General features: G+C 46.4%; 1 protein-coding gene across 1 annotated transcript in view; it reads right to left on the reverse strand.

The window, feature by feature from the left end:
* Positions 1 to 27,810, reverse strand: part of LOC120918642 (alpha-1-syntrophin-like) — an 89,016-nt gene that overhangs the window by 32,623 nt on the left and 28,583 nt on the right. Inside the window, exon 2 of the mRNA XM_040330331.1 lies at positions 11,787 to 11,972. Within this exon, the coding sequence (XP_040186265.1) occupies positions 11,787 to 11,972 (186 nt within the window). The remainder of the gene's footprint in view (positions 1 to 11,786; positions 11,973 to 27,810) is intronic.

A 27,810-nucleotide genomic window follows, 5' to 3' on the forward strand; every position in this document is an offset into this window, starting at 1 on the left:
GGTTTGCGCAAAATTTAGAGCGTTTACAAAATAGGGGATAGTTTTATTGCATTTTTATTAATTATTTTTTTGTTACTACTAATGGCGCGATCAGCGATTTTTTTCATGACTGCGACATTATGGCGGACACTTTGGACAATTTTGACACATTTTTGGGACCATTGTCATTTTCACAGCAAAAAATGCATTTAAAATGCATTGTTTATTGTGAAAATGACAGTTGCAGTTTGGGAGTTAACCAATAGGGGGGCGCTGTTGGGGTTATGTGTTCCCTGAAGTGTGTTTACAACTGTAGGGGGGTGTGGCTGTAGGTGTGACGTCATCGATTGTGTCCCCCTATAAAAGGCATGACACGATCGATGACAGAGCCACAGTGAAGAACGGGGAAGCCGTGTTTACACACGGCTCTCCCCGTTCTTCAGCTCCGGGGAGCGATCGCGGGACTCCAGCGGTGATCGGGTCCGCGAGTCCCGCGGTCACGGAGCTTCAGACTGGGTCGCGGGAGCGCGACGCGGGCGCGCGCCCGCAACCCCACCGCAGGGCTTAAAGGACAACATACCTATACGTTGATGTGCCATTCTGCTGACGTATATCAGCGTGAAGGGGTCCTTAAGTGGTTAACGTGACACTAAATAATATCCTTATTCTCTAAAAAAAGAATCGACATCCACTACTAAATGACCCAACAATCTACAGTATATTACCAAAAGTATTGGGACACCTGCCTGTACACGCACGTGAACTTTAATGGTATCCCAGTCTTAGGGCCAGATCCTCAAAAGGGATACTCCGGCGCATCTACTGATCCGCCGTCGTATCCCTGTTTCTATCTTTGGAACTGATCCACAGAATCAGTTTCCAAAAGATAGGCAGAAGATCCGACATGTGTAAGGGACTTACACTGCCGGATCTTAGGATGCAGTACCGCATCCGCCGCTGGGGGCATTTCGAGTCGAAATGCCGCTTCGGGTATGCAAATTAGCACTTACGGAGATCCACAAAGCTTTTACGCTTAGTTTTTTCTCCGTAAGTATTAAGTTGCATGTGTAAAATTAGGGCTGCTTTTACAAGGCCTAAACTGTTTACACCTTATAAAAGTAGACCCTTCTTTGCAGCGACGCTGTTATTTTTTTTTAAGTTATCCGCCGGACGGATTTAAGTTACACAGCCGAATATTTCTAGGTAAGTGCTTTGTGGATCGGGCACTTAGGTAGAAATTTTGCGGCAGTGTAACTTAAATCAGAATATTTAAGTTATGGCGCCTCTTTGTGGATCTGGCCCTTTGTCCGTAGGGTTCAATATTGAGTTGGCTCACCCGTTGCAGCTATACCAGCTTCAACTCGGCTGAGAAGGCTGTCCACAAGGTTAAGGAGTGTGTCTATGGGAATGTTTGACCATTCTTCCAGAAGTGTATTTGTGAGGTCAGGCACTGATGTAGGACAAGAAGGCCTAACTCATAGTCTCCCTAAGGTGTTCTATCAGGTTGAGGTCAGAACTCTGTGCAGGCCAGTCAAGTTCCTCCACCCCAAACTCGCTCATCCATGTCTTTATGGACCTTGCTTTGTGCACTGTTGCGCAGTCATGTTGGAACAGGAAGGGTCATCCCCAAACTGTTCCCACATAGTTGGGAGAATGAAATTGTTCAAAATGTCTTGGTATGATGATGTCTTAAGAGTTCCCTTCACTGGAACTAAGGGGCCAAGATCAGCCCCTGAAAAACAACCCCACACCATAATCCCCCCTCCACCAAATGATTTGGACCAGTGCACAAAGTCCATAAAAGACATGGATGAACGCGAACGACTTACGCAAACGACGTAAAAAATTCAATTTCGACGCGGGAACGACTGCCAAACTTAACATTGCGTGCGCCTCCTAATGGCAGGAGTAACCTTACGCCAAAAAAAGGCTAATGTAAACGACATAAAAAAATAGCGCCGGGCGTACGTAAATTTGTGAATCGGCGTATCTAGGTCATTTGCATATTCTACACCGAAAACGACGGAAGCGCCACCTAGCGGCCAGCGTAAATATGCACCCTAATATACGACGGTGTAAGAGACTTACGCCAGTCGGATCTTAGGCTAATGTCGGCGTATCTTGCTTTCTGAATACAGAAAAAAGATACGCCCGCGCAGCTTTGAATTTACGCGGCGTATCTATAGATACGCCGGCGTAATTCAATGCTGAATCTGGCCCATAGTGTGTATGAGGCTTTAGGCTAATCTACCAAAGAGTTAAATCTTGGCTTCTGGCAGCAGTGGAATTCTTTGGACTCTTCCAAGTGCAGTCGGGTCAGTAAGCGATTCACAGTTCACTGGGCAGAAGTGTCAGCTCTTCCAATCTCCCACACACATCTGACTGAGTAATGGATGACTGTACTGTAATCATCACCAGCACTAAGCATCTGCTGCCCTAGGACAGGGGGAGACCGGCCATACACATTACAATCTGCCGTACAATTACTTTACAATCTCCTTTAAACTGGTCACCTTTTAATCTGATTCTACATCCTCTGTACAATCTCTTTCAAAACTTGCCACATACAATCTTTGCGCAATCTCTTTTAACCTCCGAAAGGTTTCATTTGCAATACGGCACTGTGTTATTTTAACTGACAATTGCGCGCTCGTGAGACGCTGTACCCAAATAAAATTGATCTTTTTTTTTTCTCCTCACAAATAGAGCATTCTTTTGGTGGTAATTTCATCACCTCTGAGGTTTTTATTTTTTGCACTATAAACAAAAAAACGAACAATTTTGTAAAGAAAACAATGTGCTAGATTCAGATAGAATGGTCTATCTATCCGCCCGGCGTAACGTATCTCAGATACGTTACGCCGCTGTAATTTAGGGCGCAAGTTCTGTATTCAGAAACAACCTGCGCCCTTAGTTACGGCGGCGTAACGTATCTGTGTCGGCGTAAGCCCACCTAATTCAAATGTGGATAATGTGGGCGTGTTTTATGTATATTAACTGTGATCCCGCGAATTTGAATTTATTTTTACGAACGGCGCATGCGCCGTTCGTGAAAAAAATCACAGTGCGCATGCTCGAAATTCTGCCGCAAATCGCCATTGCTTTCGACGTGAACGTAAATTACGTCCAGCCCTATTCACGAACGACTTACGCAAACGACGTAAAATTTTCAAAACTCGATGCGGGAACGACGGCCATACTTAACATAGGATACGCCTCATATAGCAGGGGTAACTATACGCCGAAAAAAGCCTAACGTAAACGACGTAAAAAAATGCGCCGACCGGACGTACGTTTCTGAATCGGCGTATCTAGCTCATTTGCATATTCCTTGTGTAAATATACGGAAGCGCCACCTAGCGGCCAGCGTAAATATGCAGCCTAAGATACGACGGTGTAAGACACTTACGCCGGTCAGATCTTAGGGAAATCTATGCGTAACTGATTCTATGAATCAGGCGCATAGATACGACCCCGCACACTCAGAGATACGACGGTGTATCTTCTTTGTGAATCTACCCCAATATTTTTTACTTTCTGCTATAAAACACGCCCAAAAATAATAAAAAATAAAAATGTCTTCATCAATTTAGGCCTATTAGCGTCTACAAACAATGGGATATAATTATGGATTTTTTTTACTAGTAATAGTGGCGATCAGTGATTTTAAGCAGGACTGCAGTGGCACCAATACAGTGATCAGTGATTAAAAAAATGCACTGTCACTGTACTAATGACACTGGCAGGAAAGGGGTTAACATCAGGGGCGATCGAAGGGTTAAACGTGTTCTCTGAGAATGCTTGCTAACTGTGGCAGGGGATGCTTTAACTGGGGGAAGACAGATCTGTGTTCCTGCTTAGCAGAAACACAAGATCTCCCTCTTCCCCTCTGACAGAACGGAGATCTGCCTTGTTTACATAGGCAGACCCCGGTTCTGTCTGCCTTGGGAACGTTTAATGGCTCCGCTTGACCCGCTGATTGGTTCAATCACAGCAGGAGTGGGTCAGGGGCACGCGCGCCTCAGACCCGGCGAATGAAAGCACATACAGGTACAGGATTTTGTGCTGCAGCGCCGCCTTGCTGCAGTAAATGTACGTGGGGCAGTCCGGAAGCGGGTAAGCTGGCCACACATGTTGCAAATGCTGTGCAATTTACTAACTGTTATACAGGGAGTGCAGAATTATTAGGCAAATGAGTATTTTGACCACATCATCCTCTTTATGCATGTTGTCTTACTCCAAGCTGTATAGGCTCGAAAGCCTACTACCAATTAAGCATATTAGGTGATGTGCATCTCTGTAATGAGAAGGGGTGTGGTCTAATGACATCAACACCCTATATCAGGTGTGCATAATTATTAGGCAACTTCCTTTCCTTTGGCAAAATGGGTCAAAAGAAGGACTTGACAGGCTCAGAAAAGTCAAAAATAGTGAGATATCTTGCAGAGGGATGCAGCACTCTTAAAATTGCAAAGCTTCTGAAGCGTGATCATCGAACAATCAAGCGTTTCATTCAAAATAGTCAACAGGGTCGCAAGAAGCGTGTGGAAAAACCAAGGCGCAAAATAACTGCCCATGAACTGAGAAAAGTCAAGCGTGCAGCTGCCAAGATGCCACTTGCCACCAGTTTGGCCATATTTCAGAGCTGCAACATCACTGGAGTGCCCAAAAGCACAAGGTGTGCAATACTCAGAGACATGGCCAAGGTAAGAAAGGCTGAAAGATGACGACCACTGAACAAGACACACAAGCTGAAACGTCAAGACTGGGCCAAGAAATATCTCAAGACTGATTTTTCTAAGGTTTTATGGACTGATGAAATGAGAGTGAGTCTTGATGGGCCAGATGGATGGGCCCGTGGCTGGAATGGTAAAGGGCAGAGAGCTCCAGTCCGACTCAGACGCCAGCAAGGTGGAGGTGGAGTACTGGTTTGGGCTGGTATCATCAAAGATGAGCTTGTGGGGCATTTTCGGGTTGAGGATGGAGTCAAGCTCAACTCCCAGTCCTACTGCCAGTTTCTGGAAGACACCTTCTTCAAGCAGTGGTACAGGAAGAAGTCTGCATCCTTCAAGAAAAACATGATTTTCATGCAGGACAATGCTCCATCACACGCGTCCAAGTACTCCACAGCGTGGCTGGCAAGAAAGGGTATAAAAGAAGAAAAACTAATGACATGGCCTCCTTGTTCACCTGATCTGAACCCCATTGAGAACCTGTGGTCCATCATCAAATGTGAGATTTACAAGGAGGGAAAACAGTACACCTCTCTGAACAGTGTCTGGGAGGCTGTGGTTGCTGCTGCACGCAATGTTGATGGTGAACAGATCAAAACACTGACAGAATCCATGCATGGCAGGCTTTTGAGTGTCCTTGCAAAGAAAGGTGGCTATATTGGTCACTGATTTGTTTTTGTTTTGTTTTTGAATGTCAGAAATGTATATTTGTGAATGTTGAGATGTTATATTGGTTTCACTGGTAAAAATAAATAATTGAAATGGGTATATATTTTTTTTTGTTAAGTTGCCTAATAATTATGCACAGTAATAATAACCTGCACACACAGATATCCCCCTAAAATAGCTAACACTAAAAACAAACTAAAAACTACTTCCAAAAATATCCAGCTTTGATATTAATGAGTTTTTTGGGTTCATTGAGAACATGGTTGTTGTTCAATAATAAAATGAATCCTCAAAAATACAACTTGCCTAATAATTCTGCACTCCCTGTATACTGTTATATACAAGGTGAGGACTTACCTAAGCCATCTATTTTAAGTTGTATTGAACCCAGTTTACCAATATAAAAATGTGATGGCTACATTTGTTTTCCGTTTTTTTATTACCTGGGGGCAGGTGGCACAGGCAGACAGGAACATGTAGCTGTACCTGGCCAGCTTGCTACCGGGTTTGGGGCATGCATGCACCACCTCTTGCCGACCGGTGCTGTGATTGGACACAGCATGAGTTTTGCAGCTGATTTCAGCCAATTATTTTGGCTGAAGTCACCTGATCAGCTGTGGCCAATGACACACAGAGTTCTGTGTTTACAAAGACACAGAACTCTTTGTACTGTGAACAGAGGGCCAGATTCACGTAGAATCGCGGCGGCGTAACGTATCCTAGATACGTTACACCGCCGCAATTTTTCATCGCAAGTGCCTGATTCACCAAGCACTTGCGATGAAAACCTACGCCGGCGGCCTCCGGCGCAAGGCGGGCCAATTCAAATGGGCGTGTGCCATTTAAATTAGGCGCGCTCCCGCGCCGGACCTACCGCGCATGCTCCGTTTCCGAACTCCCGCCGTGCTTTGCGCGAAGTGACGTCATTTTTTTGAACGCCGACGCGTGTAGCGTAATTCCGTATTCCCAGACGGCTTACGTAAACGACGTTATTTTTTAAATTTCAACGCGGGAACGACGGCCATACTTTACACAGCAATACGATTGCTGTGTAAAGTTAAGGCACCAAAAAAACTACTAACTTTGCGACGGGAAACTAGACTAGCGGCGACGTAGCGAACTCGAAAAACCGTCGGGGATCGCCGTAACTCCTAATTTGCATACCCGACGCTGGTTTACGACGCAAACTCCCCCCAGCGGCGGCCGCGGTATTGCAAACAATTACACCTGTCGGATCTTATGGCTATCTATGCGTAACTGATTCTATGAATCAGTCGCATAGATAGAAACAGAGATACGACGGCGTATCAGTAGATACGCCGTCGTATCTCATTTGTGAATCTGGCCCATAGTTCTGGCTGCTTCCTCTCCCTGCAAATTTATTGAGGCCCCGAAATGTCAGGACAGTACAAATATCCCCCAAACGACCCCCTTTTCGGAAAGTAGACAGTCCAAGGTATTTAGTAAGAGGCTTGGTGAGATTTTTAATGTTGTAATTTTTTTTGTCACAATTGTTTTATTGTTTACATACTGTCACTAGTGCCCTACAACTTTCTTTATGTTATTTATTTTTTAAATTTTTTATTACATACTGTGACCACAGCAATACAGTGTAACCAAAGTAACACTAAACAACTCTGAAAAGGTGATCGGGATTATTTTTTTTAACAAACTATTTACTTATAGCGGTGAATTTCACTGTAATAAACAAGCATTTTTACTGAATGAAATCGATTCATTCAGTGTGTATTGCTGTGATTAGCTGCGATTGGCCACAGCTATTCACATTGTACATATGGGCTGTGATCGGGTATCTGTCTGTACTGTGTGATTACTGTGACCAATCATAGAGATCAGTACAATAGTACACAATGAATGGCATGAACCAAAGCCATTTATTGTTGACATTTGTCATGTGATCTGCTGCGATTGGTCACAGTGATCACATGGTACTGGCAGCGGGTCAGTACAGCGGATGACAGATGGCGCTCAAGCGCAGCCCCTGCGACCTGTGCTTCGCCGCATTTTACGAAGGACGTCATATCACTTCCACCCAAAACATTAGGCTCCCGATCAGGCGTCCTTTTGTAATGGCCTGGGCAAGAAGCAGTTAAGCAGGCCATACACCGAGCGAATTTCGGCTAGTTCATTGGGAAATTTGCTTAGCGGGTCACCCTGTTGGCTCCCTCCCACCCGACATCCTTTGATTGAAAAAACTGAAAAGCAGCTGCATCCAATCATCCCATCCACTAAGCTAATTCACTTTGTAAAATGAACACACTGCTCCTTTAGTAAATCAACCCAATTATTTCCAATAGAGAGAAGTTGCAAGGAACAACTACAAAATCTTGCATACTCATTTTAGTTTTTGCTGCATAGTTCACATTTTTCGCACCACTTTTTTCAGCCTTACAGCTCCCTCCTGATAATGACATGCAGAGAAGGAACTCAGCAATATGAATAATCCTTCAGATCAAACAAAAAATCTGTCCTATATGCCTGTCAGGATGAGGTATTATAGCCAGCACACAACAGCACGCTTCAGCTCTTCCCCATCGATTAGATGTAATTGACATTTCCTGATTAAAAGTAAGTGCAGTAATGGCTGTCGTAAGCGCTGACTGCGCGATGAACTCCCATTACCTGCACTGTCTGCACCTCGGAGATAAATGAGGGAGGGCTGCTGGTGCACGACTCATGTCACCATAAAGCTGACCTTTCCCCCTGAACACAAAATCCCCTGGTCCATGCTCATGTGAAAATACCAAAAGTCCCATGTTCATTACAAGATGTATAGTGATTTGTACAGCCTACCTGACAGAGCTCCTGCCCCACTCCGGACCCCATACATCCTACCTGACAGAGCTCCTGCCCCACTCCGGACCCCATACAGCCTACATGATAGAGCTCCAACCCAGTCCAGGCCCCATAGAGCCAACCTAACAGAGCTCCCGCCCCACTCCGTGCCCCATACATCCTACCTGACAGAGCTCCCACCCCACTCCGTGCCCCATACATCCTACCTGACGGAGCTCCCGCCCCACTCCAGACCCCATACATCCTACCTGACAGGGCCCCCACTCCACTCCGGACCCCAAACATCCTACCTGACAGAGCTCCTGCCCCATTCCGGACCCTATACATCCTACCTGACAGGGCCCCCGCTCCACTCCGGACCCCATACATCCTACCTGACAGAGCTCCTGCCCCACTCCGGACCCCATACATCCTACCTGACAGAGCTCCTGCCCCACTCCGGACCCCATACATCCTACCTGACAGAGCTCCAACCCAGTCCAGGCCCCATAGAGCCAACCTAACAGAGCTCCCGCCCCACTCCGTGCCCCATACATCCTACCTGACAGAGCTCCTGCCCCACTCGGTGCCCACTACATCCTACATGACAGAGCTCCAACCCAGCCCAGGCCCCATAGAGCCAACCTAACAGAGCTCCCGCCCCACTCCGTGCCCCATACATCCTACCTGACAGAGCTCCCACCCCACTCCATGCCCCCTACATCCTACCTGACAGAGCTCCCACCCCACTCCGTGCCCCATACATCCTACCTGACAGAGCTCCCGCCCCACTCTGTGCCCCCTACATCCTACCGGACAGATTTCCCATCCCACTCCGTGCCCCCTACATCCTACCAGACAGAGTTCCCATCCCACTCCGTGCCCCCTACATCCTACTTGACAGAGCTCCCGCCCCAGTCCATGCCCCATACAGCCTACATGACAGAGCTCCCGCCCCACTCCGTGCCCCCTACATCCTACCTGACAGAGCTCCCGCCCCAGTGCAGGCCCCATACAGCCTACATGACAGAGCTCCCACCCACTCCATGCCCCACACATCCTACCTGACAGAGCTCCTGACCCACTCCGTGCCCCCTACATCCTACCTGACAGAGCTCCTGCCCCACTCCGTGCCCACTACATCCTACCTGACAGAGCTCCCGCCCCACTTTGTGCCCACTAAATCCTACCTGACAGAGCTCCCGCCCCAGTGCAGGCCCCATACAGCCTACCTGACAGAGCTCCCACCCAACTCCATGCCCCATACAGCCTACATGACAGAGCTCCCACCCAACTCCATGCCCCCTACATCCTATCTGACAGAGCTCCCACCCAACTCCATGCCCCATACATCCTAACAGAGATCCCACCCCACTCCGTGCCCCATACATCCTACCTGACAGAGCTTCCTCACCATTCCAGGCCCCATACATCCTACCTGACAGAGCTCCCACCCAACTCCGGACTCCATACAGCCTACCTGACAGAGCCCCAGCTCCACTCCAGACCCCATACAGCCTACATGACATAGCCCCCACCCCAGTTCAGGCCCCATACAGCCTACAGGACATAGCTCCCACCCCAGTCTAGGCCCCATAGAGCCAACCTGACAGAGCTCCCACCCCACTCCGGACCCCATACATCCTACATGTTAGAGCTCCCACCCAACTCCATCTCCATGCCCCATACATCCTACCTGACAGAGCTCCCACTCCGGGCTCCATACATCCTACCTGACAGAACCCCCGCTCCACTCCGGACCTCATACAGCCTACATGACATAGCTCCCACCCCAGTCCAGGCCCCATAGAGCCAACCTGACAGAGCCCCCCCCCCCCACTCTGGACTCCATACATCCTACCTGACAGAGCTCCCACCCAACTCCATGCCCCCTATATCCTACCTGACAGAGCTCCCACCCAACTCCATGCCCCCTATATCCTACCTGACAGAGCTCCCACCCCCCTCCAGGCCCAATACAGCCTACCTGACATAGCTCCCCCCCACTCTGTGCCCCATACAGCCAACCTGACAGAGCCCCCCCCCACTTTGGGCCCCATACATCCTACCTGACAGAGCTCCCTCTCTAGTCCAGGCCCCATACAGCCTACATGACAGAGCTCCCTCCGTGCCCCACACATCCTACCTGACAGAGCTCCCACCTCACTCCTGGCCCCATACAGCCTATCTGACAGAACTTCCTCTCCACTCCGGGCCCCACACAGCCTACCTGAAAAAGCCGCAACCCACACATACACTGGGCCCCATACAGTCTAAATGGCAGAGCTCCCACCCCACTCTGGGCCCCATACAGCCTACCTGACAGAGCTTCCTCCCCATTCTGGGACCCATACAGCCTACCTGACAGAGCTCCCACCACACTCTGGACCCCATAATGCCTACCTGACAGAACTCCCTCTCCATTCTGGCCTCATACAGCCTATCTGTCAAAGCTCCCTCCCCACTTTGGGCCTGTGACCCTGAAAAGAAGAGATAAAAAAAAGGGGGGGAAAAAAGGTGACTTGGCTATCCAGCATCTTGTGAATGCCGCCTTTTGCAGTTTCCAAGAAAATCTTGCCTTATAACACACCAGTGACTGTGCTGTGTCGCTCATAGGAGGGAGACGAAGATATGCTTGTGGGGACATGCAGCTATGTCTGGCTAGGTCTTTCCAGTCTCTGCATCCACCTCTACAGGTTGCCTTAGTGGAGCCTGGGGTGGGTGCAGGCACAATAACAAACGCGGCGTGCACGCAGAACAGGTGTCAACACCCATCTGAACTAAGCCATTGGGATGCCGACTTCGCCTCCCGTCACTAACACCTCTGCATCCACCTCTACAGGTTGCCTTAGTGGAGCCTGGGGTGGGTGCAGGCACAATAACAAACGCGGCCTGCATGCAGAACAGGTGTCAACACCCATCTGAACTAAGCCATTGGGATGCCGACTTCGCCTCCCGGCACTAACACCCATGGGCAGTGGCAAGGGGTTAAGGTAAACTGAGGGTACTTTCTGATTTTAGCTAAGCTGAGGTATGTAGGACCGTGTGAGTAACTGACTGTCTAACTTCACTTGTTGCCTAGAATAAGTCAGACAGCAAAAGTGAAATGTAAATCCCGTGAAAGCCAGAACTCACCTATAACTCCTATGACTTCAGTGAATGGGTTACTATAACTGATTGCACCTTACATATGTTGTTTTTTTAAATAAAAATAATCTTCAGACGATATTTACAGCTTGTACAGACATTGGCATCAGATTTAATATTTGTTCTCCTTACTCTAGGCCGTACTGTCAGTTCATGTTCTAAGCCTCCCACATTCCACTCCCAGCATCCCAGGAATGTGCAAGTCCCTCTTAACAGCTGTGAGGGAATCATCAGAATTCCTGGCCCCGGCCTAACCTAACGGTGGGGGAGAGAGAAGCTACAACCAAAACAGCCTACAGCACCAATTCTTTCAGTCCTATATCCGACTGTTGTCACCACCTTTCCATGTCATTCCAGTGAGTTCATCCTCTCCTTATCACTCCTCCTCTATCACAAATCCCCATTAGTCAGAATGCCTTGTCCTTGGCTTGTCCGGGCAAAAGACCAAAACATGAGCCTTACCTTCCAGCACCACCTCTTTGCCAGTCTTCTTCAGAGCTTGCACGGCATCATCATGGGTGGCTTCGCTTAAGTCTGCCCCATTAACGGACAAGATGGCGTCACCCACATAAAGAGCACCTGTTAGGTCCGCAGCCAATCCCTTGAAAATCTTGGAGATGAGGATAGGCATCTTGTTTTCTCTTCCGCCTGCGAAGACACCAACAAATAAATTGTAGATTATGGTGCTAACTTTGGATATCTTAGAACATCAGAGCGACCATTTTATTTATTGGGACTCATGTACATGGAAGGCAAACGGGTAGTAAAAACAGGTGGTTGATCCGTGGTTTTACCGACCACCTAAAACCTACCATTGCAGCCAGAGGCACTTGTACCGAAAAACACATACTGTATAGGACATCTACAATGGTTAATAGAAAAATGCTTTTTTTTTTTTGATAATTATAAACATATGAAAAATATCGTTTAATTTGAAATGTACTATGGTGGTAAGATTTTTGTTATCTGGTTAGGCTTACCACAACCATGGACTCTGATCATTTTAGATTTTCGTTTACCACATGTGATTTCATATTTTTTTTATCTTTGTAGGTTTGTGGAGATGTACGGCTTGACATTACCTCAATGTTATTGTATTCTATTGTGATTTATACCTTATACTTGTAAAACTCTTTTTCAATAAAAATGATTGAAAACAAAAAATATTAGTTCCTGTGTAAATAACCAGGTGTACCCCTTCCCCTCCTTCCCTCCCCTCCCTACTATCCACCTATATCATCCAACACCCACCCACCTCCGACTACCTCACCCAAGCTATTCGAATACCCCTAACCCCCTTCCCCCTAAAACCCCTCCCTCAGATGCCCGAAAGGAAACCACTAAATCAAATGTGTCAAACACAAAGCCTGCAAAGCCATTTGATGTGTCCTTCCCAGCAAGGGCTTTGTTTCATCCATAACATGGTGTAAATCTGCTCTTGACCTCCACTTCCTGCTCACTTGTAAACACAGAAGCCTTCTTCTGAGGGCTGTGGAGGAAGATGTGTAAAAAGTGCGGGAAAGGGGAGAGTGATGCAAAGGTGAGAGCTGAGGAGGGGTGCAAGTGAGATGTGGACACCCTGTGAAAGAGTTGGACCCTGCACACTGTGCATAGCTCACTCCTCAACCCTGCACTAGGTACGTAGCGCACCCCTAATAGGGTTGCCACCTCATCCCTTTAAACCCCGAACACATATGAACTACACAGGTTCTGAGGCACATTTAATGCAGATAAGGCACCAAGTGAGTTTAATTGCCACCTTAATCAGCCACAGAACCTGTGTAATTAATATGTGTTCGGGTTTAAAGGGATGAGGTGGCAACCCTAACCCCTAAACGTTGCACTTGGTGCGTAGTGTACCCCTGAACTTTGCACGTAGCACATACCTGAACCCTGCATTATGTATGTAGAACATCTCTGAACTCTGCAGTATGTTCACAGCGCACCCCTAAACTTTGCATTATGTATGTAGCAACTCTGAACTCTGCATAGCACATCCCTGAAACATCACCCTGTGCATAGGGCACCCCTGAACTCCGCACAAAATGTACTCCTGGTATTTATTGCCCCTTTAAAGCGGTTGTATACCCCAAATAAAAATAAATTAAAAACCTGCAAGGCAAAGGCATAATGGGCTAATATGACTAGCATACTAGCTCATTATCAATTGCTTACCTTAGATCGAAGCCCCCGCGTCAGACACGTCTTCCGTCGCCGCCATGAGTGACTTCCGGGTATCTCTGCTCCGGCGCTGTGACTAGCCGGAGCGGCGATGACGTCACTCCCGCGCATGTGCGCGGAACAGCACGATCCCCGCGCATGCGCACATTTCCGGCACTTTCCGGCAGGCTCCCATTCAAGAGCTGCCGCGCTCAGTGCGCCTGTGCCGTAGACATCGGTGCCTGCTTTTCTGCAAATATCTCCTTAACCATGTAGGTTAATGAGATATTGCAAGCACCTACAGGTAAGCCTTAATGTAGGCTTACCTGTAGGTGCAAGTGGGCAGAGAGGGTATACAACAGCTTTAAAGCGGAGGTCCACACAAAAAGGGAACCTCCGCTTTTCGGAACCCTCCCCCCTCCGGTGTCACATTTGGCACCTTTCAGGGGGGAGGGGGGTGCAGATACCTATATAATACAGGTATTTGCACCCACTTCTGGGAAAAGACTGCCGCGAGAGTCGCGCCCAATCGCGTCACCCCCGCTGTCTTCTGGGAAACGCACTGGTCCCGGGAGACAAAATGGATCTCTCTTTTCCTCCAGTCACAGCATTCCCCCCACAGTTAGAGAGCAACCCCTACGAGCCAACTTAACCCTTTGATCGCCCCTGATGTTAACCCCTTTCCCTGCCAGTGTCATTAGTACAGTGACAGTGCATTTTTTTTTAGCACTGATCACTGTATTGGTGTCACTGGTCCCCAAAAAGCGTTACTTAGCGTCAGATTTGTCCACCACAATGTCTCAGTCCCGCTAAAAATTGCTGATCGCCGCCATTACTAGTTAAAACAATAAAAAAAAAAAAAAAAATTTATCCCATAGATTATAGACGCTATAACTTTTGGCAAACTAATCAATATACCCTTATTGGAATTTTTTTACCAAAAATATTTTGCAGAATACATGTTGGCCTAAATTAGAAATTTGATTTACTTTTTTTATTGGAGGTGTTTTATAGCCGAAAGTAAAAAAATATAGTTTTTCTTTTCAAAATTGTTGCTATTTTTTTGTATATAGCGCAAAAGAAAAAAAACGCAGCGGTGATCAAATACCACCAAAAGAAAGATCTATTTGTGTGGGTACAACGTCGCACGACCACGCAACTGTCAGTTAAAAAAACGCAGTGCAGTATCACAAAAAATGGCCTGGTCAGGAAATGCTTAATTAGATGTCATGTGCCTAATGCGCCGTACACATGGTCGGAGTTTCCGATAAGAAAAGTCCGATGTGAGCTTTTAATAGGAGATTCCGACCGTGTGTATGCTCCATCGGACTTATTCTGTCGGAATTTACGCCAACAAAAATTTGAGAGCTGGTTCTCAAATTTTCAGATGAAAAAAGTTCCAATTGGAAATTCCGAACGTCTGTAGCAATTCCGACGCATGCTCGGAAACAATTCAGCGCATTCTCGGAAGCATTGAACTTCATTTTCTCGGCTCGTCGTAGTGTTGTACTTGACGGAACTTTTGTGTGACCGTGTGTAGGCAAGCCAAGTTTGAGTGGAATTTCGGCGGAAAATCCAATCGTGTGTACGGGGCATTATGCCGCGTACACACGATCGATTTTCGGCATGTAAAAAAATGATGTTTTCAGCCTCTAGAAAAAACTTAGTTTTTTCCACCTTCATCATTAAAACGACATTGCCCACACACAGTCATTTAAAAATGACGCCATCCTTGGGGCTGCTTTAGCTGATTCCGTATTAGTAAAAGACGATTCACACTTTTCAGTCTGTTACAGCGTGATGAATGTGCTTACTCCATTACGAACGGTAGTTTTACCAGAACGAGCGCTCCCGTCTCATAACTTGCTTCTGAGCATGCGCAGTTTTTTTTTACGCCGTTTTAGCCCACACATGATCATTTTTTACAACCCCAAAAACGACATCGTTTAAAACGTCGTTAAAAAATGCAGCATGTTCGAATTTTTTTTTTGTCGTTTTTCAGAACCCGAAAAATGATGTGAAGCCCACACACGATCGTTTTAACCACTTAAGACCCGGACCAAAATGCAGCTAAACGACCTTGCCCCTTTTTGCGAATCGGCACTGCGTCGCTTTAACTGCCAATTGCGCGGTCGTGCGACGTGGCTCCCAAACAAAATTGGCGTCCTTTTTTCCCCACAAATAGAGCTTTCTTTTGGTGGTATTTGATCACCTCTGCGGTTTTATTTTTTGCGCTATAAACAAAAATAGAGCGACAATTTTTAAAAAAATGCAATATTTTTTACTTTTTGCTATAATAAATATCCCCCCAAAAATATATAAAAAAAAATGTTTTTCCTCAGTTTAGGCAGATACGTATTCTTCTACCTATTTCTGGTAAATAAAATCGCAATAAGCATTTATCGGTTGGTTTGCGCAACATTTATAGCTTTTACAAAATAGGGGATAGTTTTACTGCATTTTTATAAAAAATAATTTTTTTTACTACTAAAGGCGGCGATCAGCGATTTTTTTCGTGACTGCGACATTATGGCGGACACTTCGGACAATTTTGACACATTTTTGGGACCATTGTCATTTTCACAGCAAAAAAATGCATTTAAAATGCATTGTTTATTGTGAAAATGACAGTTGCAGTTTGGGAGTTAACCACAAGGGGGCGCTGATGGGGTTATGTTAGACCTGAAGTGTGTTTACAACTGTAGGGGGGTGTGGCTGTAGGTCTGACGTCATCGATTGTGTCCCCCTATAACAGGGATGACACGATTGATGCAGACGCCACAGTGAAGAACGGGGAAGCCGTGTTTACACACAGCTCTCCCCGTTCTTCAGCTCCGGGGACCGATCGCGGGACTCCAGCGGCGATCGGGTCCGCGGGGCCCGGTCACTGAGCTTCGGACCGGGTCGCGGGAGCGCGCGACCCACGGCTGGGTACTAGTACAGGACGTACCTGTACGTACATGTGCCCAGCCGTGCCATTCTGCCGACGTATATGTGCAGGAGGCGGTCCTTAAGTGGTTAAATTACATTTTTTTTAAACGTTGTTTTTTTCATGCCGAAAAACGATCATGTGCCAGTAGGTAAATATGAGAGTCCTTATCGGAGATTATGCCACAGCAGACAATATATAAAAGGCATTAAGCCACTAGTAGGGAGGTCGGGAGAGGGGATAGGGGGTGTATATAGGCGGATAGTAGGGAGGGAAAGGGGTACACTGGGTTATTTACACTGGAACTAATATTTTCCATATGTTTATAATTAGCCATTGTAGGTGTCATATCCATGTATTTTTCTTTTTTTTCCTTTTTTTGGCACAGTAGTATCTCTTGGATACACCTCTCCAGCATAAGTGGGTATTGGCATGCACTTTAATTATAGCTATTCCCTAGTCAATTGGAATTTTTGGCACTCCTACACATGTTGTGGCAAATTTATCTCAACGTGCCAAGTTTGACAGGTGGCACCACCTGTCAAATTTGCCCACTAATAAGTCAACAGGATTATGCCACAACCGCAAAACTTGGCTTATGGCTTTGACATGATATTTAAATGGAAAATCCCCTTTGGCAGATAAAAAAATGCTTGAGCCCTTGTGGATAGGAATTTGTTAAAAGAGATTGGCAGCAGTGGGATTCAAACCCACTAATAAATAACAAAACAGTAAAGTTAGCCCAATTTTTTTGTGTAATGTAAAAGATGATGTTACGCCCAGTAAATAGATACCTAACTTGTCACGCTTTAAAATTGCGCACACTCATGGAATGGCGCCAAACTTTGGTACTTAAATATCTCCATAGGCAACGCTTGAATTTTTTTACAGGTTACCAGTTTAGCGTTACAGAGGAAGCCTAGTGCTAGAGTTGTTAACGCACGTGGCGATACCTCACATGTGTGGTTTGAACGGCGTTTACATATGTGGGTGGGACTTACGTGTGTGTTCGCTTCTGAGCGCGAGCTACTGGGGACAGGGGTGTTTTAAATTATTTTATTTTTTACTTAATTCGTTTTTTACACCTTTTTATTATTATTTATTTATCACTTTTATTCCTATTACAAGGAATGTAAACATCCCTTGTAATAGGAATCAGTGTGACAGGTCCTCTTAATGGAGAGATGCGGGGTCAATAAGACCCCACATCTCTCCTCCAGGCTTGAAAGCATGAGATTGTGGAAAAAAATTCACCGATCTCATGCCGACAGCCACGATTGCGGCTTTGTTTGGTACCTGAGCGTGACGTCATAACGTCGCACCCCGGGCCTCTAACGGTCATAGAGATGACTGGTGACCATCTGGTCACCGGAAATCTCTATCGTTGTGAGCCGGTGCCAGCCGATTCGTTCTCCGGGCCCCCGATGACACGGGAGAGCCCGGAGAAGCACCATATGGCAGCGGGAGGGGGGGGGGAGTCTCCGGATGGCGGCGGGAGGAGGGGACGTCCCCTCCCGTCGCCTATAAGAACAGCCTCGGCTGCCGACTTCATGGGTGCGCTGGACAGGTAAGGCCCCGTACACACGGTCGGACAAAAACGATGAGAATGGTCCGACGGACCGTTTTCATCGGTTCACCGCTGAAGTGGCCTGATGGTCTGATGTGCGTACACACCATCAGTTCAAAAACAAATCGGGTCAGAACGCGGTGACGTAAAACACACAACGTGCTGAAAAAAACGAAGTTCAATGCTTCCAAGCATGCGTCGACTTGATTCTGAGCATGCGTGGGTTTTGAACCGATGCTTTTCTGTACTAACCATCGGTTTGGTCCGATCGGGCAGCGGTCCATCGGTTCGGTTTTGAAGCATGTTTTAACATTTTGGACCGAAGGAAAACAGACCGATGGCCTATACACACGGTCGGTTTGGTCCAAAGAAACTGAACTTCGGTTCATTCTCACCGGTTCGGTCCGACTGTGTGTACGGGGTCTTAGTGTCCATTTTTTAAAAGTCAGCAACTGCAGTATTTGCTGGCTAATATTTGCTGGCTTTTAAAAAAAAAAAATCGGATAGACCTCCGCTTTAAGGTGAAAGAAAATTCTGTCAGTCACCGGCCCCCCAGCTTCCCTGTTTTACTTATCTGAGCCCTGGCCCAGGGTTCTCGGCTCTTGATTGGCTAGATAGATAGCAACGCAGCCATTGGCTCTCGTTGCTGTCAATCAAATCCAGTGATGCGGGCGCCGGAGGGCATGGCCGAGTCCTGCAATCAGCTGCTATGGCAACATATTGCTACACTTAGAGGCGCCTCTCTTCTCTTTTATACTCTGTAGCTCTTGCTGGATTTTGCTTCTAATCCACTTGTGGAGGCTTCCATTTGTGGATGGACATTTTATGGTTACACAACATTGCTATAATCTTTTTATATGGACTATAAACCGAAGGACCTATGAATAAATGTTTGTGGAACGAATCATCTGAGTTTCCATTATTTCTTATGGGAAAATTTGCTTTGATATACAAGTGCTTTGCATTACAAGCATGTTTTTGAAACAAATTGTTCTCGTATCCCAAGGTTTTACTGTATCGTCTTTTTTTAGCAAGGAACATCCATCGCCATTGTCATCATATTTTTTATTATGTAGGGCTGTGAAGAAAGCAAGAGTAACAAGTTGGAGTAGACATGACTTTGTCTGACCACAAACTTCAACTGTCCTCAGAGGATTCCAAAGAATTCCCAAGCCAGCTGAGAGAGATAATCCCTACAGCAGGTTCTGAGTGTGCGCTGGGACCGCCTGACAGATGGGACATGACGGGTATATGACTGGTACAGCTCCTGGGCCATATAAGATGCCCAACTATCACAAATGTTTATTCAAACCACCAAACACAGATCACAGTTGGGCCTGAAGTGGCCTTTGTTCTCCACAAAGCACGGGTCTTCCCAATGTCACCAGGCTCGGGTAGGGTTGTATATTAAAACCAAAGGAATGCTAAACATCCACGATGAGAGTCCCATGTATTTCATTGATCCACAAATAGTAAAAGTACAACCACAAGCAGCCAACACAATTTGACGACCAAATAATCCCCCTTCAACATCTATAAAGCCCCATACACACGGTCACACTTTTTGCCAACCAACTTCAAAATCGTCAACTTTTCTAATTTGTGTGACCGTGTGTACGCTCCATCGGACCAACTTTTTCGGGTTTCATCCGACGAAAAGTTGGGTCTGCAAACGGACCAACTTTTCGGCAACAAAAGTGCCTTGTCTGACTGTGTGTACAGCAAGCCAACCAACTTTTGGACAAAGCGCAAATACGCATGCTCAGAACCAATGTTAAAATCAACCAACAATAGCAGAAGTTAACCAAAGGGTGGCGGTAAAGAGCAGAAAAACCACGTGATGTTGGGTAATTTTTAGAAAAGTTTGCAGAAAAGTCTGACCGTGTGTGCGCTATGGGTGTGACCGGACAAATCAATTAAGACAAAAATCCAAGGGAAAGTTTGTTGGATGTGCGACTGTGTGTATGAGCCTTAACAGTATCTACTGGACAATGATAGCCTGGGTTTACGGATCTACCTAAAGCCTCATACACACGATCGGACTTCAAACAAACTTTTCCGTGGATTTTTGTCCAAAGGGCGTTGGCCGTGAACTTGGTATGCATACTCACGGCAGGACTTTTTCAGCCAACTTTCACCAAATCACCTGTTTTTTCTGCTTTTTTCTGCTCTTTACCGCCACCCTTTGATCAACTTCTGCTATTGTTGGTTGATTTTAAGATTGGTTCTGAGCATTCGTGTTTGCACTTTGGACTAAAGTCCGATGGACTTCTGTACACACGATAGGAATTTGCACCATAGGACTTTTGTTGCTGAAAAGTTTGTCCGTTTGCAGAGCGAACATGTGTCCGATGAAAATCGAAAAAGTTTGTCGATGGAGCGTACACACGGTCGGATTTTTTTTAAAGTCCTGGGAATTTAGAAGTTTGTTGTCAAAAAGTCAGACCGTGTGTATGAGGCTTAAAGTGGATGTAAACTCACTCTCATCCTTTCTAAACTACTGCCATAGTGCTGATCTATAAGGATATAGATGCCTCCTGCATGTATCCTTACCTGTCAAATGTCTCCCCTCTGTCTGTTATGAGACCCGAAAAACTGCAGATTCTGTGGGTGGGTCTGTTGTCTGGAGCTCGGTGGGTGGAGTTCTGATGTCAGTAGACTCCCCGCCCTCCTCTACACTCCCCTTGTCAACATGCATTTTTTTCATGTATTCCTTACACTAAATTCTGCTATGATCACTAACATCCAGTCAAAATCCAGAAAAGTAACCACATGACTTGGAGTGGGGGTGAGAATTAAAAAATAATGCCTGTCTCAGGCTAGTGCATGAAATATGTAAATAACCTGTCACTCACAGCAAGGGGGCGGAACGGACTAAGGTTTTTCTCTGTAAGTCCGTTTTATTTCACTGAACAATAAAAGAGGATTGCTCAGATCTGTATTAACTCTGTGTGGCAAGACTGGGCACAGATGATAGGAAATCTTATACTGTACATTGTGACATAAAAAATAAAAATGTTGTCCGAATGGCCATTGGCCGTGAACTTGTTCTGCATACACACGGCAGAACATTTTCAGCCAACCATCACCAAATCATGTGGTTTTTCAGCTCTTTACCGCCCCCCTTTGGGCAACTTCTGCTATTGTTGTCTGATGTTTAGCATTAGTTCTGAGCATGCGTGTTTGTACTTTGGATTTTAGTCTGATGGACTTGTGTACACATGATCGGATGATCCGACGGAACATATTTGTTGTCGGAAAGTTTGAGAGCATACACAGCCAACATTTGTCCGTGGAAATTCCGACAATTGCCCGATGGAACATACAGACGGATGACGGATACAAATTAATAGAACTCTTGTGCCCACGCAAACCGCAGCCTACGTGGCCGCACAGGTGTGAACCTAGCCTAAAGTAATATTAAAAGGTTAAAAAAAAATGTTTTGAAACATAAAAAACACGTTACACTCACCTGCTCTGTTTTGCACAGAGCAGCCCCAAGCCTCCTCTTATTGGGACCCCCGCCAGCACTCCTGGCTCCCCCTCTTTTCCAAGGGCCCCCATAGCAAGCTACTTGCTATGGGAACACTCGTACATGCTCGCCTCTCTCCTTATTGGCTCACTGGCTGTGAGCTTCCTCTGCTCGGTCTCAGCCAATGAGGAAGCAGAGACCCGGGAGAGCAGCCGCTCTCATGCACATTGCTGGATCATCAGGCTCAGGTATGTATTATTGGGTACTTAACCGCTTAACGACCGCCGCATGTACATATACGTCGGCAAAATGGCACGGACAGGCAGAACGACGTGCCGGCACGTCGCTGCCTTTCCGCGGGTCTAATCGGGACCCCCCCCCCCCCCCCCGTTACATGCGACGGTCGGTAAGCCTCAGGGAGCGATCCAGGATGAGGGCGCGGCTATTCATTTCTAGACACCCCCTCGCGATCGCTCCCCGGAGCTGAAGAACGGGGAGAGCTGTATGTAAACACGGCTTCCCCGTGCTTCACTGTGGCGGCTGCATCGATCGTGTGATCCCTTTTATAGGGAGACTCGATCGATGACGTCAGACCTACAGCCACACCCCCCTACAGTTGTAAACACACACTAGGTGAAGCATAACTTCTTCAGCGCCCCCTGTGGTTAACTCCCAAACTGCAACTGTCATTTTCACAATAAACAATGCAATTTAAATGCATTTTTTGCTGTGAAAATGACAATGGTCACAAAAATGCGTCAAAATTGTCCGAAGTGTCCGCCATAATGTCGCAGTCACGAAAAAAAAATCGCTGATCGCCGCCATTAGTAGCAAAAAAAAAAAAAAATGCAATAAAACTATCCCCTATTTTGCAAACTAATCGATAAACACTTATTGCGATTTTTTTTACCAAAAGTAGGTAGAAGAATACGTATCCGTCTAAACTGAGGGAAAAAAAAAATGTATATATGTTTTTGGGGGATATTTATTATAGCAAAATTGTCGCTCTATTTTTGTTTATAGCGCAAAAAATAAAAACCGCAGAGGTGATCAAATACCACCAAAAGAAAGCTCTATTTGTGGGGGAAAAAGGACGTCAATTTTGTTTGGGAGCCACGTAGCACGACCGCGCAATTGTGAGTTAAAGCGACGCAGTGCCGAATCGCAAAACCTGGCCTGGGCATTTAGCTGCCTAAAGGTCCGGGGCTTAAGTGGTTAAAGGCTGTGTCTCAGCCAATGAGGAAGCAGAGACCCGGGAGAGCAGCCGCTCTCATGCACATTGCTGGATCATCAGGCTCAGGTAAGTATTATTGGGTACTTGGGGGGGGGGGGCATTGCTGAATTGTGAAGGTTTTTACCTTCATGCATAGTCTGCATTAAGGTAAAAAACCTTCAACCTTTACAACCACTTTAAATACTTCCCTTGCGTAGGCTGAGAAGCTCTACAGCTTCCAATTAATCCACTAACTATCCTCACCCCCCTTTTCCTATGACTCGTATCCTGAGGCATTTCAATTGCTTATATGGAAAGGACGGTGAATGTTCAGGGAGCGCATATTTAAGGTTTATTTTAAAACATTTTACGACTCCCACATCTTTACAAGCTCGCTCTTCCTTTTGCTGTATTAAATCAGAACTCTGTGCAAGTTTCATTTGCTTGTTTAGCTTTCCCTGGTTCTTCCTTTTCCCTCTTATCACCATGCTAATGAAAAGTTTAACCACTTGCCTGCTGGGCACTTTTACTCCCTCCCTGTCCAGGACAATTTTCAGCTTTCAGCGCTATCATACTTTAAATGAGAATAAAGCCTCGTACACGCGATCGGACATCAAACAAACTTTCCCTTGGATTTTTGTCTGAAGGGAGTCGTCCGGTCACACCCATAGCATACACACGCTCCGACTTTTTCTTTAACAAACACGAACGTAGTGACGTTTCAACGTACTGACGAGAGTTTAACCCCTTCAATACCGGGCTTTTATACACACCTCAATACCGGGCCTATTCTGGCACTTCTCTCCTACATGTACAAATCATTATTCTTTTGCTAGAAAATTACGCAGAACCCCCAAACATTATATATGTTTTTTTAGCAGACACCCTAGGGAATAAAACGACGGTCATTGCAACGTTTTATCTTGCACGGTATTTGCGCAATAATTTCTCAAACGCCTTTTTTTGGGGAAAAAAATATTTTATGAATTAAAAAAATAACAAAACAGTAAAGTTAGCCCAATTTTTTTGTAAAATATGAAAGATGATGTTACACCGAGTAAATAGATACCTAACATGTCATGCTTTAAAATTGCGCACACTTATGGAATGGCGCCAAACTTTGGTACTTAAAAATCTCCATAGGCAACGCTCTGAAAATGTTTACAGGTTACCAGTTTAGATTTACAGAGGAGATCTAGTGCTAGAATTGTTGCTGGCACTCTAACGCGGTGATACCTCACATATGTGGTTTAAACAGCGTTTAAATATGTCGGCGGGACTTGCGTGTGCGTTCGCTTCTGCGCGCGAGCTACCGGGGGCAGGGGCGTTTAAATTTTTTTTATTATTATTTTATTTTATTACTTATTTATTTATTTTGTTACACTTTTTTTTTTTTTATTACTTTTATTCCTATTACAAGGAATGTAAACATCCCTTGTAATAGGAAATGTGTGTGACAGGTCCTCTTTATGGAGAGATGCGGGGTCAAAAAGACCCCGCATCTCTCTTCCAGGCTGGAAAACATGATTACTGTTGCTTACTAGCCGCAATTGTGGCTTTGTTTACTTAAAGGGGAGGTTCACCCTAAAAACTACTTTCCCTTATTATACTGGCCCCCCACATTACAATACGATTATGCCTATTAGTTTTTTTTTAGATGCTGTACATACCTTAGGAACAGCTAATTCACCCGTGGCTTTCGGGTTGCGAGTCCCGCGGGAGTGGGCGTTCCTAACATGCTGGTGATTGACGTTTTGACAAAAACGAGCTCCCCCCCCGTCGCGTAAGCCGCGTCACGATTGGCGAAAGGAGCTGAACGGCGAGTCGGCGCTATACTGCGCCTGCGCATCGCCGTTCGGCTCCTTTCGCCAATCGTGATGCGGCTTACGTGACAGGGGGGAGCTTGTTTTTTGTCAAAACGTCAATGGAAGCCACGGGTGAATAGCTGTACGAAGGTATGTACAGCATCAAAAAAAAACTAATAGGCATAATCGTATTGTAATGTGGGGGGCCAGTATAATAAGGGAAAGTCGTTTTTAGGGTGAACCTCCCCTTTAAGGGGACCCGGGCGTGACGTCATCACATCGCGCCCGGGTCTGGCCATCTGGTCACCAGTTATCTCTATGCTTCCTGCCAGCGCCGGACGATTCTTTCTCCGGGCCCCCGATGGCACGGGAGAGCCCGGAGAATCAACGGATGGCGGCGGGAGGGGGGGGGGGGGTGTCCCCTCCCGCCGCCTATAAGAACGATCAAGCAGCGGAACCGCCGCTATGATCATTCTTATGGTGCGCAGGATCGCCGGCACTAAAGAATGATATCTGAATGATTCCTCTAGCTGCAGGCATCATTCAGATATCCCCCCACAAAGCCCAGGACATCATATGACGTCCACCCAGGATGGGAGATCTCCTCTGTGGACGTCATATGTCTATGGCCCAGTACTGAAGTGGTTAAAAGAGGAAGTTCAATTCTCCGGCGTCACCCTTTGGGCTCCTTCTGCTAACCGAGAGTTAGTAGAGGTTTCGTCTGTGTGCATTTGTGATTTTCAGTTACGTGCAATTTTGTTCGTTTCTGAGCGTCCGTTCGTCAAGCAGACATGTTGCGCAATGGGGTTGTGACCCACAAAAAAATATAGAAATATGTTTGATTCATATAACCAAAATACACGAATCCAAAGTAAAGACATTTGTTTTTACTCCGTCAGTATCACCAGCAAAGCAGCTTTTAGGCCCCTTTCACACGTGCGGACCGTATGTCCGCTTTTTCATCCATCCGTTTGTGGATGAAAAAGGGACATGCATTGGTCCCTATGTGATTGCGGGTGTCAGCGGATGAACATCCGCTGACACCTGTAAGGCCCCGTACACACGAGAGGATCCATCCGCTGGAATTGATCCGCGGACCGGCTCCAGCGGATAGATCCCCTGGTGTGTACAATCCAGCGGATCTGTTTCCGCGGATTTTTATCCCCTGGGATGGATTTCCAGCGGATTAAAATTTGAAGACATGCTTTCAAATCTATCCGCTTGAATCCATCCCAACGGATTGATCCGCTGGTCTGTACAGACTCACCGGATCAATCCTCTTGAATGAATCCCCCGCATGCTTCGTAATGATTCGACGCATGCGTGGAATTCCTTATATGACAGCGTCTCGCACGTCGCCGCGTCATCAATGCGGCGACGGCGCGACACGTCATCGCGATGGGATTTCGGCGCGGATTTTGATTCGATGGTGAGTACACTCCATCGGATCAAAATCCTCGAGATGATTTATCCGCAGAAACGGTCCGGTGGACCGTATCTGCGGATAAATCCTCTCGTGTGTACGGGGCCTAATCGTCCACCTCCGCAAAGATACGATTTTGCAGACGGAAGAAAACCCTATTTTTGGTCCTTGCTTCTGAGCATGTGCGTTTGTACTTTGTACAAAAGTCCGATTGCTTGCTGTACACACGGTCGGACTAGGCACCATCGGACTATTTTGAAAACTTGCTCATTTTGAAGTTTGTTGGCAAAAAGTCCGACCGTGTGTACGGGCCTTTACTCAGCTTTCTGCGCTGTCGCTGTTTAAATGTCATGCTACACTGTACCCAAACATAATTTTTATCATTTTGTTCCCACAAATAGAGCTTTCTTTTGGTGGTATTTGATCACCACTGCGGTTTTTATTTTTTGCTATACAAATAAAAAAAAGACAGAACATTTTGAAAAAATATATATATATTTTTTTCTGTTATAAAATTCTGTAAATAAGTACATTTTCTACTTCACTGACAGGCACTGATAAGGCAGCACCAATGAGGTGGCACTGACGATGGGTACGGATAGGCACTGGTAGGCGGCACTGATGGGCATTGATAGGCGGCATTGATGGGCACTCATGTGTGGCACTGATAGGCGACACTGATGGGCATTGATACATGACACTGAAGGACTTTGATATGCGGCACTGATTGAATTTAGTTCAATGCTTCCGAGCATGCGTCGACTTGATTCTGAGCATGCGTGGATTTTTCTCCGACGGAATTCCACACAGACAATCGGAATTTCCCATCAGAATTTTTTCCCATCGGAAGAATTTAAAACATGTTCTATTATTTTACTCCGATGGAAAAAAGTCAGATGGGGCCCACACACGATCGGAATTTCCGATGAAACAAGTCCATCGGAAAATCTGATCGTGTGTACGCTGCATTAGGCTCCATTCACACTTGTACGACTCCAAAGTTGTGCCGACTTTGATGCAGTTTTGGATCTGTGCAACTTAGATACGACTTTGTCTTTGACCAGTGATAATGGACAACTGTTGTATGTATAACCTTCAGGTACGACTTTCATGCAACTTCTGAGGGTTAACATTGAAAGTCGGACCAAAGTAGTGCATGAACTACTATAAAGTTGCTGCAACTTTAAGTCGCGCATATATGAATGGTTATCACATGGGGAACGACTTGTCATGCAACTTTGATGTCCAAAGTTACATGACAAGTCGCCAGTGGCGGTTCGTCCATAGAGGGCACTGGAGCGCTGCCCCCTCTGGCTCTCACCTTCACTGAGTCTAATAACATTGCACGAATCTATGTTATCGCCGCTGCCGCTGTTCTATTCAGATGGCCGGACATGAAAGCCGAGCATCTGAATAACGGCAGCTGGTTGGCTGTACGGAGGTTTCCCTTTTAGAGCCAGCGGCTCTGATAGGCTTTCCGAGTACAGCCCTCGGTGCGTTCCTTGGATAAGACTGACAGGCGTCTCAGCCAATCAGATTGGCCGGTTCTGGCTACCGATAACCTGATTGGCTGAAGCGTAACGAGGGCGGGAGAAGACATCGAGGGTCGAGGACGTGGATGGCTGACTCCAGTAAAGGTAAGTGCCGGGTGGGGGGGGGAGGGGCATTTTACAGGGCACAGCGGCGACGAAGGGCACAGTGACATCAATGGGCACAGTGGCGAAAATAGGCACAGTGGGGTCAATGGGGACAATTGGCACAGCGGCATGAATGGGCACAGTGGCGACAATTAAAGGGCACAGTGACATCAATGGGCACAGTGGTGACAATGAGCACAGTGGCGACAATTAAAGGGCACAGTGGTGACAATTAGCACAGTGGCGACAATTGATGGCACAGTGGCTGTGTTTGATGGCC

Source organism: Rana temporaria, chromosome 12 (genome assembly GCF_905171775.1).
Source record: "Rana temporaria chromosome 12, aRanTem1.1, whole genome shotgun sequence".
Lineage (NCBI taxonomy): Eukaryota > Metazoa > Chordata > Amphibia > Anura > Ranidae > Rana > Rana temporaria.